Genomic DNA, 18,563 nt, shown 5'->3' with positions numbered 1-18,563 from the left:
TGTGAGCTCAGTGTACGGTAGTTACTATACCGGGAAAACGACACCGGCGCTGATAGAGTCGCTCCCGGCTGGACATTATCACAACGCGGACACTGTCTCGGGAAGTTTCTGTTCGGTATAGCACATATTTGTGAGATTATGTACTGCATTGAAGCATTTTACTATATCGTAGACGACCCAAAATGGCTGCTACTTTTTTTCCCGGAGACCCAGCAGCTGTCCCAAGCACTCAGCTGTCATAAATGTTGTCCAGAAAAGAGTCCGCGTCAACTACACACACGCTGTCCACATAAATGGTACTGTTACAAATAATCATGACGACATAGAAAAAAAATATATATTAAAAAAAAAAATGGATAAAGGTCCAGCATCCACAGTTACTGACAGTGAATTAGTGCCAGGTGTGTTTCAACCAATCAGTGGGCGTGGTTTCGGGTCACCTGTTTAACGCCTATAAATTGTTTCTGGTTCCCCTTTTGTTTGGGTGCTGCCACATGAGGCGAGTTGTTGTTGGAGTTTGCTAGCGGCTGTCCTAAAAATTGTGTAGCCATGAGTTCAGTAAAGCCCTTCATTGGCTGTAAAATATGGTTAATTTCAAGAGCCCAAAATCGCTATGAGGGGATTTTGTACACAATTGATAAAGTAAACTCTACAGTGGTTCTGGCGAAAGGTGAGTGGTTCAGGCCCATTTGCAGTCAGAGATATCACCACTGACATGTGGCTGTTTCAAAGCTTTCTCAAAATTGCTGTCTTGTCACAAGTGAAGTGTTTTGGAACGGAGGGACGACCCACTGACAGACCGACGCCACCCAAAGATGATATCTATGAATACATCACGTTCCGGGGAAGTGATATTAAAGATATAGCCCTGTGTGAACTACCAAGATCTCATCATGGCCTTCCTCCAGATCCTGCAATAGTACAGGTATATAAGAACAGCATGACACACACTGGGAAATTTTATCAAGACCCAGATGGTGTGAGTAAAATTGTAACTTCCTGGTTCAGTCATCCAGTGCAGGGTCTTCGGGCGTGTACTCAGCTCATGGACCGTTTAGCCCCATGAGGATGCCCGCCTATAACCAGCTTGCTGCCAACCCCCTTCTTAATCAACAATACGCAGCAGCTCTTGGACTTGGTAAGTCAATTACAAATTGTTCCTAATAAAGTGAAAACAAATATGCATATTTACTGTAGCTGTATGTCCTCTGTAGAAGTTGTTTACATACTTTACAATTAAGATGCACTCTTTTAAAGTGATCAGGTTGTGTGAGATGTTGACACATTATCAACAATGACTTTGCTAAGCATGCTACCATTTCTGGAGAGCAGCCTTGGACCAGGACACTAGCAGGGACAGATGACAAAAGGCTCAGCTAATAAAATTTATGCTCTCTTGATATTAGATATATTTTATTAAATTAGCTTTTTGTCAAGTGGCTCAAATGTGTTTTGGTGTTGGTGTTCTCAACTCAAAAAATCAGAACTGTCCCTTTTAAGGGCCTGTGATTCCTGGCTTGCATGTCAGAAGACCCCCCATGGTGGAAAAGGCTGTTCAAACCCTCCACATGGAAAGGTCTAGGCAGGGAAGAGGCTTGACTGTATCCCAGGATTGGGACCAGTACCAGGAGAGGAGGCAGCCCCCGAGGACCAGACGAGAAGGTTCCAGTCCCAGAAGGCCCACTGAAACCACCTGTAAGCATGGAGAATTGCAGTAATGAAAAGCAAAATAAAATTTTAGCCACAATTTATAGCTTTTTTTTTTTTTTAAATGTTGCCATTGTGTGAAGACTTGAGGATCCTGCATCGGTGCAAACCATTTTAATAGGGTAAATGTTCTCTTTGAATTCAAGTGAAGCTGGGCCAAGTTGGACCCAAAGCTCGCCAGGAAACTTTGCAACGGAATGATGAAAATAGGCCACCGCTGAGAAGACAAGGTAACCTAATGGAGAAATGTAGAAAAAATGCAGTTGGGAAAAAACACTTTACTAATTGAAATATCTTTTTCTTTTAATGAACCATAGCGCCTCGGAGGCGCAGGAACCGTAGTAGAGGACAGTTGATGGTGGCTAATACTCCATCAGCCACTCTGAAGTTTGACACAGACTTTGATTTTGATTCATCAAATGCACAATTTATTAAGGAGGAACTGGAGAGGGAAGGGCAGAACAAAGTGAAAGGTCAGTCCATCACAATACTGCGTCCTGCATTTTATCCTTTCTTCTTGAATGTTGACCATTTAAACCAGTACTGTGTCATTACAGTCAATGTTCTGACTTTCAGATCAACTAACTACTTCTTATTTTAACTGTCGTACTTGGAATTTGCCTTCAGGATACATGAAGTGACGATTTCTGTGTACAGGTGCAACTCAAGAAGTAGATGAGAAGTCAAAGGAGGAATTACATTTGACTACAAAGGACGATCATTTTGGACCAAAGTGCTACTATGACAAAGCAAAGTCTTTCTTTGACAACATCTCATCTGAAAATAAGTTCAGGTAAACGAGTTGTCATTTCCCAACGCTTGTATTTGCTTCTGATGTGGAGCTACAGGTTTGATTGTTTTTCAGGCTAACATGGGCAGAGGAGCGGAAGCGCAATCTGGAGACATTTGGTGTCCCTGGACGCTTTCTACGGGGCCGAGGCTTCAGAGGTGGATATACGGGAGCAAGAGGACGGGGCTCGGCTCAGATGGTTCCATCTTACAGATCCAGAGGTGGACAGTTATAGAGGTCAGCATCTGATATCAGTGCCCCAAAGCCACTACCTACTGTAATTATTTCCCATATGTGTGATTTGTAAGGGTTATTACTCAGTTACCTTTCAGTATATTTTTATTTTTGTTATTTTGTCATGATAAGCACCTCTGTATAAATCTGTTTTTCCTACCCGAGGCCATAATCCTGCACATAAATTACCAGGATGTATATATTTTTTTTTTGTCCTCTGCTCCACTTTGAATGTGGATGCATGTGGCACACTTAGTGGTCCCTTCAGGATATATTTGCTTGAGTATTTTTTGTTATTAGATGGGAGTTGGATTTGTTTTATTCTCCTTGACAAATCTTACACCTAAAATGTGTCTGGTCTGTGTTCAAGACAGTGTCTTTTTGGAGTGTGCATTATTATTTATGTTCCTTTTTCATATAACAAATGTAAATTGAATATCAACATCAAATGAACTAAACTTAAATGTATTTAACTGATAAATCTTGGCTAACGCTTTATTCTGTCCTATTGAAATGATACGTGAGAATTATGTGAATAAAGTGGAAAATGCTCATGCACTTCTCATCTTCTGAGCCTGTACTATATTCTCTTTATTACAGTAGTTATGACAATAAATCTTGGGTGGACCTGCAGAGAATGTACAGTGATCTTTTCATCTTGTGTAGCCATTTTATTGAGAGGGGTCTAGCTGCAGACCTGCACTGTCAGGACCCTTCGTTGCAGACCTGCACTGTGAGGTCTCCTGCACTGTCAGGACCGGAAGTTGATTCGAAGCCTTTCAAAATAAAAGCGAGCATACCGGAAGCATACATTCAAAATAAAAGCGAGCATACTTGAAGCACGTATTTTTCATTCCCCATGTGAAGTGTGAAGACGACGAGGTGAGTAACAGTCAAGTGACAACAACTTTGCGTCATACGAAGAAACAGAAACCGTCTTTATTCACTAGAACGTTATGTTGCACACTATATATTGTCCTGTAAAGTTATATTAATTTGAAAGAATCGGGTTTTGGACTTTTGGGTAGTTTTCAGCGTTGTTATCGTATGATAGTGCTCACTTAAATGTGCCATTTTCCTACTCAAAGACCAAGAAAACTGAGTTATATCATATAATTTTTATATAATTTTGTTTTACTTATTACGACATCAACACTTGTTTGCAGCCAGAGTGGAGATGCCTCAGATTTTGAACATGAACAGCACCCAAACTGAGGAGGCTGCGCAGGAAATGGGAAAGCTGTTTGACACGATGGATCTGAATGAGGAAGAGAAAGAATTAATTCTTGAGCCTTTTAAATTTATTTTTTACCAGATTGAAGATATGTGGCTCTTCTGTGAAGAGATTATGGACAAACGAGGGTACTTGTCGTACTGTGAGTACAAAGAGTAGAAAGAAAAAAAAAAAAAAAAGTTAAAATTGTGGAAAAAGAAAAAAAAACTGCTTAGGAGATATTGGTTATCTGAGTCATAGGTATTCAGTAATTCACTTTGAATACACAAAGCTAAGTTCATTTAAAATCATCAACCCTCACACCCTCCATGTGGTCCAATAGCACAAGGTAAGAACATAGCACAAACAATATTAAGCAATTATTAAATGAATTATGAGGTGTTATAATTGCAAACAAACATAAGATATTGCCTATATAAAAAAAATAAGTAAATCAATATGTATATGGTCCAGCAGTATATAATATTTTGTTCGTTTTTTATCTTGACATTTTCCTGAGTTTTTTCACCTTATACAGTTGAACTGGAAAGATATACAGTTTTTCTTTTTTAAATCTCTTTCATTAAACACATGGATACACGTAAACATATTTACATTGTAAACATAAAATAAAGATCCAAGAAACATTGGGAACGAAAAATACGTGCTTCCGGTATGGTCGCTCTTATTTTGAAAGGCTTAGAATCAACTTCCGGTCCTGACAGTGCAGGAGACCTCACAGTGCAGGTCTGCAACGAAGGGTCCTGACAGTGCAGGTCTGCAGCTAGACTGTCTTGATTTTATTATCTTCCAAGATGGTTTGCTATTTTTTTTTTGTGTGCCTGATGGATCAAAATAAGGTGCTACATCTCATGCTAAAATCAATTTTTTAATTTTTTTTTTTAAATAATGGAATACAGATTAATCAAAATGGGAGGTGAAGCTGGTATCTCATAGAGAGATCATTATATTCTTGCTACAAATTAGTTCAAAAGTAGTAAAAATAAGTTGGTTTGTGTTGTAACTTTATGCTTCCAGTTCCATGTGCTAACCCTTTCCAGATCTAGAAGGAAGAATCGGTGGCGTCTGATGGTGAGATTAACAACCTTCCCTTTTCCAGAGGTGGAACTGGATATTCTTTTTAGTAAGATTCTGCTTCAAATTCCTTGTTTGTCCAGTTGGGCTGCTCTAAGAACAAGACCTTTGTCTAAAATACACATGCATGAAAGGTTACAAAAAGATAATTTAACTTTAAAGCAACTATGCACAGTATACTCCATTTGTGTCAAATTTATTTATTACCTTTTCCCCTTGTAAACGTTTCCCATGACGTGGTATGTTTAATTATCTGGTATGTTAATCATCATTAACTGAGTCTATCCTGTTGTATTCTGGTATTTTTTTTAATTTATTTATCAAATTACTATAAGGGTGACTGTGCTGAATATTTCTATTTATTTAATTTCAGATGCTCAGTAAATGTCGGATGACCAATATGAGACTGTGCTTTTAAAATGTGACATTCAATGTGTTTATGGCGGTGCGAAAGAAAAATACTCCGGAGATTATGCGCACTGAGCATCGCGCACAATGTGAGCTGATTGGCTTTCATGAATCAAAAGAATACCCCAGACTACAGGGCAGAGAAGTGGTAGGTTACTCACTGTCTGGACTGTACCAAAAACATGAGCGAGAGGGGTTCTCCCCTGTCAAGTAGCACCTTAAAATACACGCCATTATTTCCACGCGTATTATAACTGACACAATTAGACGAACATTCTGTTTGAATTACGTTCAAATAAATGCAGTTTACCTCTGTATTTTCATCATTGGCCACAGATGAATGCGTTTCCAAACACCCCCCGTTTCCCACACAGTGGAGAAACTGAAACCAAATAGAGGGCAGCGCTCCAGATAATAAATATTAGAATAAAAGACGCGCTTTTATTTCACATATGACAAAATGTCGGTGGCATTTTCGTCGGCGCGCCCCAGGAGTAAAGGGGAGGTGACGCAGCAAACCATCCAAAAGGTAAAACAAATAAATACATTTTTATAATTTACACAGGTGGACGCGTTTGTTGTTGTAAGATGTCTGGATGGGAGTGAGTACGTGCTACTTCCACTGCTTCAGTGCAATGAAAGTAACCTGGTGGTGAATATCACAAGGAATGGTTTGCAGTCAGTTTGAAGGTGTGAAGCAAACAAAGCCATGACGGATGATGGAGAGGATGATGACTGCGCGTGTGACGCTACATCTACTGATGCTTCTTTTATCTGATGATTTATAACACGCATTCAAATCTGTTAAAGAAGAAACAATATTCAATTATAAACTCCCTAGATTACATGGTTTACTGTCAAATGTGCAAACAGCCTTATTCTCTCAGTATTTGTTTGTGTGTGTGTGTGTGTGTGTGTGATGGAGAAGTGTGACAGGACAATCATCTCCTGTTTTTTTATTGACCTGTAATGAATCGTGAAAAGGGCACTTGAGAACATCACTGTGAGAACATGCGGATTTTTTTGACTCCATCATGAAAAAAACCCCCCAGATGAAACTGACCCAGAAAATTGTTCCGGGCTCATTGAAGTTTCTGAGAATCCAGGACAACATGACTCTCTCTTAAAAAGCACATTATGTTCTGAGCACTGTGACTTTACACCTTGAACTGAAGTCGTTTTATTGTCCCCCAAAGATGTTGGACGAAAATCACCACTTAATACAGTGTATCATGGATTACCAAAGCAAAGGGAAGACAGCTGAATGCACACAGTGAGTGCTCGTCTTTTGTTGCCTCCCTTGTAAATGTCATATTATCGCACAGTGGTATTAAGTCACGCTGTGTTTCGTGTCCTCCCCTTTGACAGGTATCAGCAGATCCTGCACAGAAACCTTGTTTACTTGGCCACAATAGCAGATTCAAATCAGAACATGCAGTCACTACTACCTGCGGTGAGTCCTTTGCAAGGTTTTGCATAAATCTAGATTTGACAACACATCTGCTATTCCTGCCCAACTATTCCCATCATTATTTTACCCCAAAGGCACGGCTACAGACTTTTGGTGTCAGTCTCCTGTACATAGCCATTATTAAAATGTAAGGTGGTTCTCACAAATTTGTTGTTGCTGTGGGCTAATGTTTTAAATTAAACACTTTTAAACAGGGATAAAACACTTGTTATTTATATATTTGGATTGAAAACATTTGCTGTGGGTTTAAGTTACACACAGACAAAGCAAACGACAGTGAAATAGTTTCACACTGACATTTTCACTCCCACTGACACGTGTCTCAACGTCCAGCCTCCCACTTCCAATATGTCCATGGGTCCCGGCGGGATGGGTCCCAGTGGAGGACATGTTCTGAGCAACCTCAACGACGCCATGGCACCACTGCTGCCCCCCACATCCGTAATGCCGAGCCAAATGAGCAACAGTGAGTTCGGCACAATTGTACTTTTGTTAAGTAAATACATTCTGCTCCATATGACCATGATTTTCCACTCAGACCCAGACTTGATGTGCAAAGCTCTATGTTGTCCATCTTCTGTCCTGCATGCTTGTCTGATCATGACTTTGCTGCATGCTCATCTACAGCTACAACACCATCCTATACCATATCCGGTCTCCCATGGTATTGTATCTGCCTCTCTTTTTTATTGTCCGCAGTAGGGATGTCCTGATCCTGAAACTGTGTTCCTCTTTCTCTCTAATCTTAAGTCTTTATTTATTTTACTGTCTGTTCTGTCTGCTAATCAACTGTCCAACGGGTCGCTTGAAGGGCACCAGTGTGTTCATTGCTGACCTAAATGTTGTTTGGATAAGAAATACCAAAGATATGAGTAAAACAAAACAAAACAAAACTGTGCAGCTCTTATTGGATCAGGACTCTGTACTAGTAGATACTCGGTAGTAAAAAAAAAAGAAAGAAGATTGGATCAGGGGTTAAATAAACTGATTGGGACATCCCTAATCTGTGGTCTTAAGTTCAGCTCACAGTCCAATCTCTCAACTTTTGATTTCTTCACTTTTTCAAACACATTTATTTACACCGTCTGTATGACCACACAAGCTTCCAGTAAAGATGAACTGAATGTAGGGTCCATGATTTATCATGACACGGTAGCACGTCAGAATGAGTGCTGGCTGGTCTGACTGTGCGTGTGTGTCGTCAGGCCCCAGCCATGCCCCCATGCAGCAGCAGCAGCAGCAGCAGCAGCAGCAGCAGCAGCAGCAGCAGCAGCAGCCGTCTGGTCAGGTGCAGTCGTCTATTCCCTCGACATCCCTCAGCAGCTACTCTAGCTCAGCCTCTGCCTCCGGCTACAGCCATGCTACACCTTCCTCCCAGGGCAGCATGATCCAGGGCCCTGGTCCTGGCTATGGCTCTTCCTCTACATCCTCCTCTTCTTCCTCCTCCTCCTCCTCCTCCTCCTCCTCCCGCAGCAACCTCAACATGCAGTCCAACCAAGGTGAGCCAGGTGAAGAAGAACTTAGCATTCAGAACTGAATTGGAAGGGAATACAAACACTGTAGTGTGTAAATATAAATGAATGTATGTGAATGCCCATTAAGCCTATCACCTCCACATGACTCTCGCTGTATTTCAAGCGGTGTAATCTTTGCACTTTGCACAGAAAGTGATTCGTTTTGTGTCACAAATGAAATGACAAATCAACAAGGAAGCGCAAAGAGCAGAAAAGTGTTAATAAAGTGAGACGGCAGATGGATTTTCCTGCTAAAGAATCCTTCTAGCAACTGGGTAGTGGAGGGGAGGGAGTGACTCTGTCATTCCCCTGGGGCATTCTGGTTATCTACCAAAACACTGTCAGTTTTTTGGTAGTTAACCAGAATTCCCCAGGGGAATGAGAGTTTATGCACAGGGCTTTTTGCTGCTCAATGGCAATCAGAATCTATCCTGTCAAACTTAACAAGATAAACAACCACTTTTCTTTTTAGCAGAAGGATTTCTTGTGCCCATCTTCATGCATTCAGTCAAACTCCAACCTGTTCGCTTGCTTTACTAGCACAACATTTAAGATGTACGGACGAGGATTAGGGCCACATAGGAAAAAAATATTTGAGTTCTGACTTTAAATTCAGAATTCTGAGATTAAAGTCAGAAAAAAGTCAGATAATCTGACTTTAAAGTCAAAATTCTGAGTTTAAAGTCAGAACTCCTTTATGTTTTTCCTCTGTGGCCCTAATCCTCTTCCATAAAGATGCAACATGCATACTTTATTATTCTTATATATGTTAAGTGTAGATTCAATTTGACAGTTTCCAATGAAATTATTGCAGATCAAGTGTTCAGGGCAAAGTAGAAACCAAGGTCGAAACCATTTGGCAAACTTAATTTTTGCTCAGAAACGTTTGCTCACATGCATTGAACATTCACTGAAGTGTAAAAGTCCATTTCAGTCACAGTGTAATCATCAAAAAAAAAAAAACCCAGGCCAGACACATTCAGTTCATCATGAGAGGTGCTGCCTCCTCCCCCCTCCCTCCCTCCCTCCCTCCTTCTGCTCCAGGCTTTACTTACCCTAATCTCTCTCCCTGACCCTGACATGCAGCCTCCTCCCATCCTCTGGATGTCTGTGTGTATTTTCTGCACCTGTGTTTATGCTCTTGACCTGCCTGGCTTTCTTTGCATTTTTAGTTCTGACTGCCAGTTTTGCTTTTTTTTCCTTGCTGAAGTTTGGAATAATATCCTCTCCGGATATGTAAATTTGGGGTGTAAAATTAGCTCTTCGCCAAACTTAACTGGAGGAGAACACCCCGCGTATGAACAAGTCTGGGACCTACAGGCTACATTGTAGACCCTTTCGAGAGCTACATCCATCCATGGCTACGTCACAGACATGTGCACGCGCAGTTTGGGGTCTGGAACTAGTAGAAGTAGTAGTAATAGTACAACAGACAGGCTACTAGGCTTGGAATGTTTGTATACACTGAAAGGGTCTATATGGACCTGATGTTTTATTTTATTTGTATTTTCTAATTATTTGGAGTTTGACGAAAGAACACAGCGGAATTTAAATGGCTGCATCTGTTCAAGTTTGTTAAAACGATAAATGACTTTAGAAAGCCACTTTTTGTTATATGTCAATCTTTTGATCGGCCGTAATAATGAATTTAAATGAAAATACATCATAAATTTAGGTGAGATTATAAAGAGATTAATTAGATTAATTAATTACAGATCATAATTAATTAATCTCTCAATTGTCCAATGCTCTATACTCGTGTATGGCCTTTCTTCTACATTTGCTTATTTGTCAGTAATCTAGCACATGTCTTCCAGCCTCACTTCTCTGGATGTTGTGTACGTGCAGAGAGTTTGTCTTTATACATTAACGTATGAGATTTGTCCATAATCCCGCCTCCTTCCCAGTCTCCATGATGCACCAACAATCTGCCACTCCACATTACTCCTCAGCTCAGGCTGGGGGCCAGCACTATCAGGGACAGCAGGCCATGGGCATGATGGGACAGAGCGGTCAAGGAAACAATCTGATGTCTCAGAGGCCCATTGGATCTTACCGCTCTTCACAGCAAGGTAAGTGGTCCAGGTTAATTCGGTTTGGCAGTGGGCTCAGTGAGTCTATGTTTGTGGTATGGCTGCACAATGTACCTCAAATTTATCATTATTGCAGTATCAACGTGTGCAATATACAGTATGTAGTGAAAGAGGTATACACATAGGTTGTATCTTTGGCTAGTTTTGTTTGGCTAAGAAGGTAACATAAAGGAAGATCATTGTTTTTTTGTTGTTATTTTTTAAATCATTTTCTCCCAAGAAATGTTCAGCAGTAGTCCCCACCCATTCCTGTGCTGCCACTGTATATACACAAAGACTCCCTCAGTCAGGGCTGATAGTATTGTCTGACAGACCCTGTTTCTGATAAGTGCACCTTTCAAATATCACCGAAACTGCAGCTACAACCCTTTAACACCTAAGCCTCAAAATTTACATCTGGACTTTTTTCTTCTTATTATTTTAACCAAAAAAGGCTCAGAAAATGTCCTGTGAGTAAGTGCTTTTGCCCATTTTTACAGAATAACTTTCAATATCTGGCAGTTTTTTTTACAATTTACTGCATGTTAAAATAGTGTATTTTTATAGGTTTATTTAAAACAAAACAAAAGTACACAAACACCAGATTTTGCATGTTAAATTTAAATTAACATTAATTTGAGTCTTTGTCTCAATGTCCAAAAACAGGCCAAAAAATAGAAACTATGTACAGGTTTTATTCCAACTCCTCTCTGGTGACAAAGACACTGATTCGCCGGCTTCCTGCAACAGCGCGAGTGAAATTACCGTAATAACCACACGTTGGCTTTGACGTGCAACTTCTCAGCTTTACAGAAACCGTTGGTAATTTTCCAATAGCACAAACTGTTGCGTAATTGCAGTAATGCAAACATGTCGTCTACGATCCGCTCGGTGTTAAAGGGTTAAATATTTGTTTAATTATGGGAAGTCACTTAGTTATTGCTATATTCACATTCGCATTATTTCATGTTGCATGTTTTCCTAATATTGTGCAGCTGTAGTTTGTGGCGTGTTTGAGAGTTTATTCCTGAGTAAGGGCTGCTTGGACTGATCCAAACGAGGCTCTGAGTGCAGGTTTCTCAGTTTCCAGTTAGTCCGAACTGCTAGCTTTGCTGTGGACGGGGCCCCTGATAATTATTTTTACTGCATCGTGGTATAAATTAAAGATCATAAAGTGAGCACGATATTAAAAGTCTGCAAAGTAATTCATCCCAGTTGCCCTCGCGCAGCTTTAAGAAGCAGACTGAAGATGTATCACTCTCATCACATTAGGTTCCTGTCTCTGTAAGTCACTTGACTTGTGCTGCGTCAGCATGTGCCTAATAATAGCTGCATCACTGTTATTTCTTTTGAAGACGAGGCACATAGTCATTCTGATATATGACAGGAATGGGATATTGTTACCACGGTAACAGTCTGTAGTTGTATGTCCTCATTTAACCTCGGACAATGTTATCCCCACATGAGTGGGTGAAGAATTGTTTCCTTTTTTCAAGAGTTAGGCTAGGTGACTTGTCGAGCCTCGTCCATGATTGGTTGTGGCGCTGTTGCTATGGCTCCTCTATCATCTGTGGCTCCTTGGTCATACAGTAAGTGGGACATATCAGATATGTCGCCATGAGATTGTTTTCCGATTACAGCAGAAGTGAAGATGAAGCACATTTCTGTTCTAGGTCATTTTATTTGAGGTCGTTTGAGGTTTGAAATGAAGATTAGACGGTGCAAGTGTCTTCGATGCGTCTTCCTGAGAGTTTTTGTTCTGCTTCCGTTTCTGAGTTTGTTCAATAAAATTGATAGGGAGGGAATGGAATCTGGAGTTTCTGCACACCACCACCAAGCAGAGATCAGGTTCTCCCCAATAACCGGCTTTCTTAAATCTTTTTCTCCTCTATCCCATACAGTTTACTGTAAGGTACAGTGTCTTATACAGCTAGTGCCTAAAGAGTGAAAACAAGGCTGCTAATGGGCACACAAGGAAAAACTAATTTTAGCAACTTATCAAAAGGTTCACCTAAAAATATGCCAGCTTAATATATCCTGAATATTTTTGCTGCTTTATTTCATTGTAGGTCAGGGTGACTTTGTGACTGGAGACATTTGTAAATCACTCCACCATTCTCTATGAAACAGGAAGTTGCTCCATGAAACTTGACCAGCTATTTTAAATTTAGCTGCCATTTCGCCCCAAAACAGGAAGTGCCCTACAACTTTGCCGTACATTGACCGATTCCATCGAAACATCATACGTGACACAACAGACCGACCCTGAACACATACGGTATTATTATTCCATGGCTTTGCAGTCATTTTGGAGGAGGTTATCAAATAAAAGTGAAGACTGTTGAGTGAGGGAGATCAGGGCACTTGCATGGGGACACTTGCGTTGGGACGTGAGGGCCCTATCATGAGGGCCCTATCATGACTATGTGGAGTACTAGTTTCACTTTGGACTTTGGTGAAGGGAGAAAGAAAGAGCAGTTTACGGCCTTTTTTTTCTGGCAATTGGCAAACGTATTCTTAAGATATCATAGACTTACTCTATGCAAGTGTTTTATTAAGTGAGGATTTTGTCAAGTGTTATCGGCAACATTGAGTGTTCGGCTCCTATCATGCATGATGGCACGTGGATTGGCACTCGCCACAAAATCAGTATTATAATGTATCAACATCTCATACAACCACACGTCAAAAAATCTGCTCAACTCCAAAGATAACTTCCAAGAAGGTCGTCAGTAATGTTGTGTGTAACAATCTATTATTTATTATTATTCTTATTGCACATAAATGCTCACACATCCCTTCAGACGGCCTAAATTGGCCAAGTGACCTGGCGCAACCCGTTAGTCTCCAGCTTTTTAACTGACCGTGGTGTCGCCTGTCTTGCAGGATCTGCACAGCAGTACATGGGACAAGACGAGTTCTACGGCGAGCAGTATGGACACACTCAGAGCTCCAGCGAGCCCATAAACCAGCAGTATTACCCTGATGGTAATCGTGCACGTCCATAAACGTTGTACACCCAGCTCTCGAACACACAGATCCCCCGCTACAGCTCATGCCATTTCCTTTTATCACAATCCCACAGAGCTTCAGCTCTCTCCCCACAGTCATTGTCTTTTTCCCCTTTTTCGTGGGAGATGAAAGGATTGAAAAAAGGCAAAAGACTAACACTGGTCTTGATTATGTATCCTCCCACTGTGTCTGTGTCCATACTGTCCCCTTTGGTGTGCCGAAATTTCAGATTTCAGAGAGTGTGCTGTAGCAGTGTGTTTAGGAGAGAGAGAGAGAGCACATAATCAATCTCAGGTGCTTTTTTTCATTATGTTGAAGTGAGAAGCTTCACACTCTTACGATTGATTGATCCTCTGTGTGTTAATGGGTGTCACCTTTGCAGAAGAGAGATTTTTGCATGAGTTGAATCGTGTTCCTCTGCAGGTCATGGGGAGTACTCTTATCAACAACAGTCTACATATGGCGAGCAAGGCTACGACCGGTCCTTTGATGAATCCTCACAGCATTACTATGAAGGAGGTAACTGTTCATTTTGTAATATCAATATTTATCTTAGTTCTATTAGGGATGCACAATATTATCAGTACAATATGGGTATGGGCTGATATTGGCTTTAAAATGTATTATCAGATATCGGCAAACTTATCTACCGATATGACTTATACCTCCTCTACCTCCTTGACTTCTTACGTTTATTTATTTTGCTCAATGAATAACATCTGCTGCGAAATGAGTAGGCGAAATTTTAGGGGTGGGTCATAATAATAATAATAATCGATACCCCAGGGCAAATAGTGATATTTTAAGGTACTCTATAGAAAACAGGTAACAGTAAAATCCTGCTATGTGTTTCAATGTGTTCGCACCTGTGTCTGTATATTAACATGAGTGACAGGTAGAGAGAGAGAGAGAACCACTGAGTGAACCAATACTGCTGTAATATGAAATAAGATTTTAACCATTAGAAAAAAAGAAATCCTGTATTGGTCAGTGTTAATAATGTGATGGTGATTTAAATGTAAGTGTTACTGTGAACGTGTAGCAGGTCAGAGGAAGTCAGATGAGGAGGAGGCCTCTAATGCATCTTGAGGTTTTTGTGATGGGTTCTGAGGAAGCAGGACAGCTTGGATGCATTCAGACCTGAAATTAGTGCTGTTCACATGTGACCAGATCATTCAGAATGGATCTCAATACCCGGTCTGAAGGGACTATAATTTACAGACCTAATAAGTGGCATATGTGTTTCTCCAGGTAACTCTCAGTACAGTCAACAGCAAGCCCAGTATCAGCAGAGCTCTGGCCAGCAGCAGCAGCAGCAGCAGCAGCAGCAGCAGCAGCCGCAGCCGCCGCCGCCGCCCTTTGGCCAGCAGCAGTACTCCTCTCAACAAGGCTACGCCGGTCAGACACAGGGATATGGTCAGAGCCGTTTATAACATTGAGTATTTTGTGCATTCACAGGAAACACAATGAGCAAATCTGTTGAGTGTAACTTGTCCTCCACAGGACCTGGCCAGGGCGGATCCTCTCAGTATGCTCAGTATCAGCAGGGTCAAAGCCAACAGTATGGTTCTTACCGCTCATCCCAGGGAGGCCCTGGTGCACAGACGCAGAGGCCCTATGCCTATGAACAGGTACATGACCATAATGTATTCAAGTTTGTAAAAAACAGTCGGTCAAAACTTTAAAATTGTAGTGTAACATTTACATATTTAAGTCTGTTACATTCAAACCATTGTCAAACAAGTCTACTCTATGTTTCTCAGTGGAGTGTTTTTTTCACGTCATGTCAGAGTTAACAGCAACATTGTGCTAGTAAAGCAAGACGCCTGTAGATACATTAGGTTGGAGTGTGACTGAAAACAAAAACAAGGGGGCTAGATCATTGCAGTGCCCTTTATATGGGGGACAAATCCAGCTCGTTCAAAACGCTGCTGCTCGCCTACTGACGCAGACTTGCATTATGCCGAAATTCTTTTATTTGCTTTTAAATGCCTTCATAATCTTACCCCTCCCTACCTTTGTGATCTGCTCCAGCTGTATATGTTCGCTCACGGTCACTAAGATCTGCAGATCAGCTCTTAGTTGTCCCAAAAACAAGGCAGAAGCTTAGAGGAGACCCACACTTCTTGTTTTTTTGCCTTTCTAACCCAGAGTGAGTAATGTTTTATGTCTGTGTTTCATCCTATTATTATTATTATTTTTTTTTTAAATTGTGTTTTATGTGTAACTTATTTATTGTTAACCTTTTTAGTGCTCTTATTGTTGTATTTTGTCTGCTCTGTGGTTTAAAAATACAATTAGATTGGATTGGATTGGATTGGAAAAGTTTCAGAAGCCTGATTGTTCAGCAGTTTGACAAGATAAACACTTCTTGCCCCCCGGTCCTTCACTGCCTCATATACAAACAAATGCTCCCTCAGTCAGGTCTGATAGTGAAGTGCTTGACAGAGCCGATTTTCAGATGTCAATGTTACATCATTTTCATTCAGAAACACCAAACAACTTAAAATATGCAGTAATACCTCATGAGCTGAAAATGTCGTGTCTTGTTTCCTTGTATAATTTTTTGTCATAAAACATTAGGCAAAGTGATGCATGTAGTGGACAAAAACCTCTGATTGTTAATCATTTTACATTGCAGGGTCAGTATGGAAATTATCAGCAATAAAGTACGACGTTGTTTTCCCTCCTGGTGCTGAGCTCAGCTTTCCTGTGGATTAGAAGATCTGGCTGCATCAGATTTATTATCATTTCATTGATCATGAGTCATCAGTTTTGCAGAATTTGTCAAAAGAAATTGGATTTGTGTCTGTTTTACTCACTATAATGAGGTCCTAGCAGGTAGACTAAGATGTACATTGTGACTGGTTACCAACAAAATATCAGGTAGCTTGTACAAACAAAGTCATTCTGCCATATTGATCAATTACAATTATTGTCTTTATCGCCTGCTTTTTACAAGCCTTTTTTTGTGTCAATGTGGTTATGAATAGAAAAATGGCCTTGAAGGAAAATGCTTCATCAAATCTGGCATTTATTCCTCATAGACACACTGTTACATCTCACAACTATGGAGATTTGTCTTGTGAAGATGGAAACGTTGGTCCTTAAATCTGACTCGATCAGGTTAGTTTGTCTGTGTTGGTCTAGATAGTGATGTCCCGCTGTGTGTGTCTAACATTCCGTGTTTTCTGTCTACATTATGTCTACACAGATGATAAGGTGACTGAGCAAGACTTTGACGTGTAAATCGCTGTCCATGATAATCATGCGTTGTGGTAGTATTTTTGACACCTGGTTTTCAGTGACATTTCCCCGTATAGCGGAAGTGTTACGCTACTCTGATGCCACTCAGTTAGGATTTTTACAGAAGGAGACATTGTCACTTTGTCTGCACTTTATTTTGCAGTGACAGATGTAATGTTTGATATTTTTGTCTTGTGCAATATTTTTTTTTTTCCAAAACAAATGATCCTCAAAAAGCCAAAGCAACACAGGAAAAGTAGTTACACGTCCCACACCTCCTTCAATAAGTGCAATACACTTGGGTTGGTTCTTATGAACTCTTACCAAATCTTACCTTTCGTAGCTTCTCGACATAACACGATGGTTGTCTTGTGTTTCTTTTTAATGTTATGTTGTGGAATTCAACTTTGACCTATTTGTGACTCATGAACAGATTATAGTAATTCAGATTATTGTCAGTGAAAACTTTAACCATCTGCGTCTGAATTAGATGAAGGAAATAGTGAAAAATTTGACAAATGAAGGTTGAAGGTTAGTTCTTGCACACTTTTTACCTACCTGCCTGCCTGACTACCTACTTAAGTACCCTCCTACCTATCTACATACCTTACAGACCTAATGCCCTACCATTCTACCATTCTACCTACCTACTCTTCAACCTAAGTACCCTCCTACCTACCCTGCTACCTAATTAACTACCTATGTATTCTCCTACTCAATTACTACCAACCTAATTACACACCTACCTACTTATCTATTCTTCCTTAGCCACCCATTTTTCTTTCTGTCTATATTTGTGTAGGATCATGAAGGGGATCTATAATAATGTGTTGCTCGATTAGATTTTTTAAATTTATAATAGGTCAGACACATCATCATTCACTTTCACGGTTTATCAGTGTGGCTGTGAGGGTTCAGCTTTGCAGTATATATCCTGTCCCAACTCAACGTACCTCAGAAGGGTAAACTAACACAGGGTTAAAGACAAATGAGAGATATCTGGCTGTCAAACAGCTAAATAACTATATGTACCACTCAACAGGGACAATCACAGGCTTCTCTAGACTACAATGAATCTGTATCAGTGTTTCTTTTTTTTTTTAATGTGGCCTGAAATGCATACGGCAAGTCTATTCCAGTTGTCTGTCGTGTGTGATCGCTGACGTGAATTGTATGCCTTGTTTGTATGTGTGTATGTTTGCATGAATGCTGGAGAGAGAATATGCGAAAGAGATGCAGTGAGTGGGAGAAAGTATAGTTTGGTTTGTTTAATCCAAATATGAATGTTCTCTACTGTACTTTGTAAGACTGCGTTGCCCGATCTTTTCTGCTTGTATTTTGTTACTGTTTGTTTTATAAAAATAAACTTGACATCCACCTTTTGTATGTCTGCATTTGTCTATGTATTTACAGAAAGTCAAATAACATAATCATTGCCCAATGTCTCATGCTAAAATTCAGCATTTTCTTCCCTTTAACATTTTTCTTTTGACTCCTAAAGGTGATTACAACAACTTAGATTGATAATAGTATTACAATGATAATATTATTAATATATACATACATTTTTTTTTTCAAAATATGAAATATGAGTAGTGACTGGATGTAGAGCCAGTGGAATATCAACTTTACAGCCTATATCTACATCATTAGTATATAGTTATATATTCAAATAGATGTCTATTTTGAAAATGTGTGATTCTAAAATGTCAAAAATTCTTGATAGATGTTAACTATCAACCTTTATTTTATTGCTTTGATATTTTGAGCACATTTGCCGTCATTAATGTCACAATCAAAT

General features: G+C 40.1%; 2 protein-coding genes across 4 annotated transcripts; both read left to right on the top strand.

The window, feature by feature from the left end:
- The first annotated feature begins 361 nt into the window (after positions 1-361).
- lsm14b (LSM family member 14B) lies at positions 362-3,308 on the top strand. The gene is made up of 8 exons (XM_058643880.1): positions 362-670; positions 762-925; positions 1,009-1,138; positions 1,501-1,695; positions 1,854-1,937; positions 2,025-2,180; positions 2,365-2,500; positions 2,573-3,308. Exons 1-8 carry the CDS (start codon positions 550-552, stop codon positions 2,730-2,732), a joined length of 1,146 nt encoding a protein of 381 aa, XP_058499863.1. The 5' UTR covers positions 362-549; the 3' UTR covers positions 2,733-3,308.
- A 2,519-nt stretch (positions 3,309-5,827) lies between these two features.
- Positions 5,828-18,144, top strand: LOC131469041 (calcium-responsive transactivator-like). Of its 3 annotated transcripts, none has more exons than XM_058643874.1 (11): positions 5,828-5,976; positions 6,644-6,720; positions 6,816-6,900; positions 7,252-7,384; positions 8,124-8,417; positions 10,385-10,504; positions 13,391-13,492; positions 13,940-14,035; positions 14,768-14,932; positions 15,020-15,147; positions 16,158-18,144. In XM_058643874.1, exons 1-11 carry the CDS (start codon positions 5,908-5,910, stop codon positions 16,182-16,184), a joined length of 1,296 nt encoding a protein of 431 aa, XP_058499857.1. In that variant the 5' UTR covers positions 5,828-5,907; the 3' UTR covers positions 16,185-18,144. The 3 variants fall into 3 exon arrangements, with proteins under 3 accessions (XP_058499857.1, XP_058499856.1, XP_058499858.1); XM_058643873.1 differs by having other exon boundaries at positions 10,340-10,504; XM_058643875.1 differs by lacking the exon at positions 13,391-13,492 and having other exon boundaries at positions 10,340-10,504.
- Positions 18,145-18,563: the final 419 nt, after the last annotated feature.

This window comes from Solea solea, chromosome 11, assembly GCF_958295425.1.
Source record: "Solea solea chromosome 11, fSolSol10.1, whole genome shotgun sequence".
Classification (NCBI taxonomy): Eukaryota; Metazoa; Chordata; class Actinopteri; order Pleuronectiformes; family Soleidae; genus Solea; species Solea solea.
This window is presented reverse-complemented; position numbering and strand designations above follow the sequence as displayed.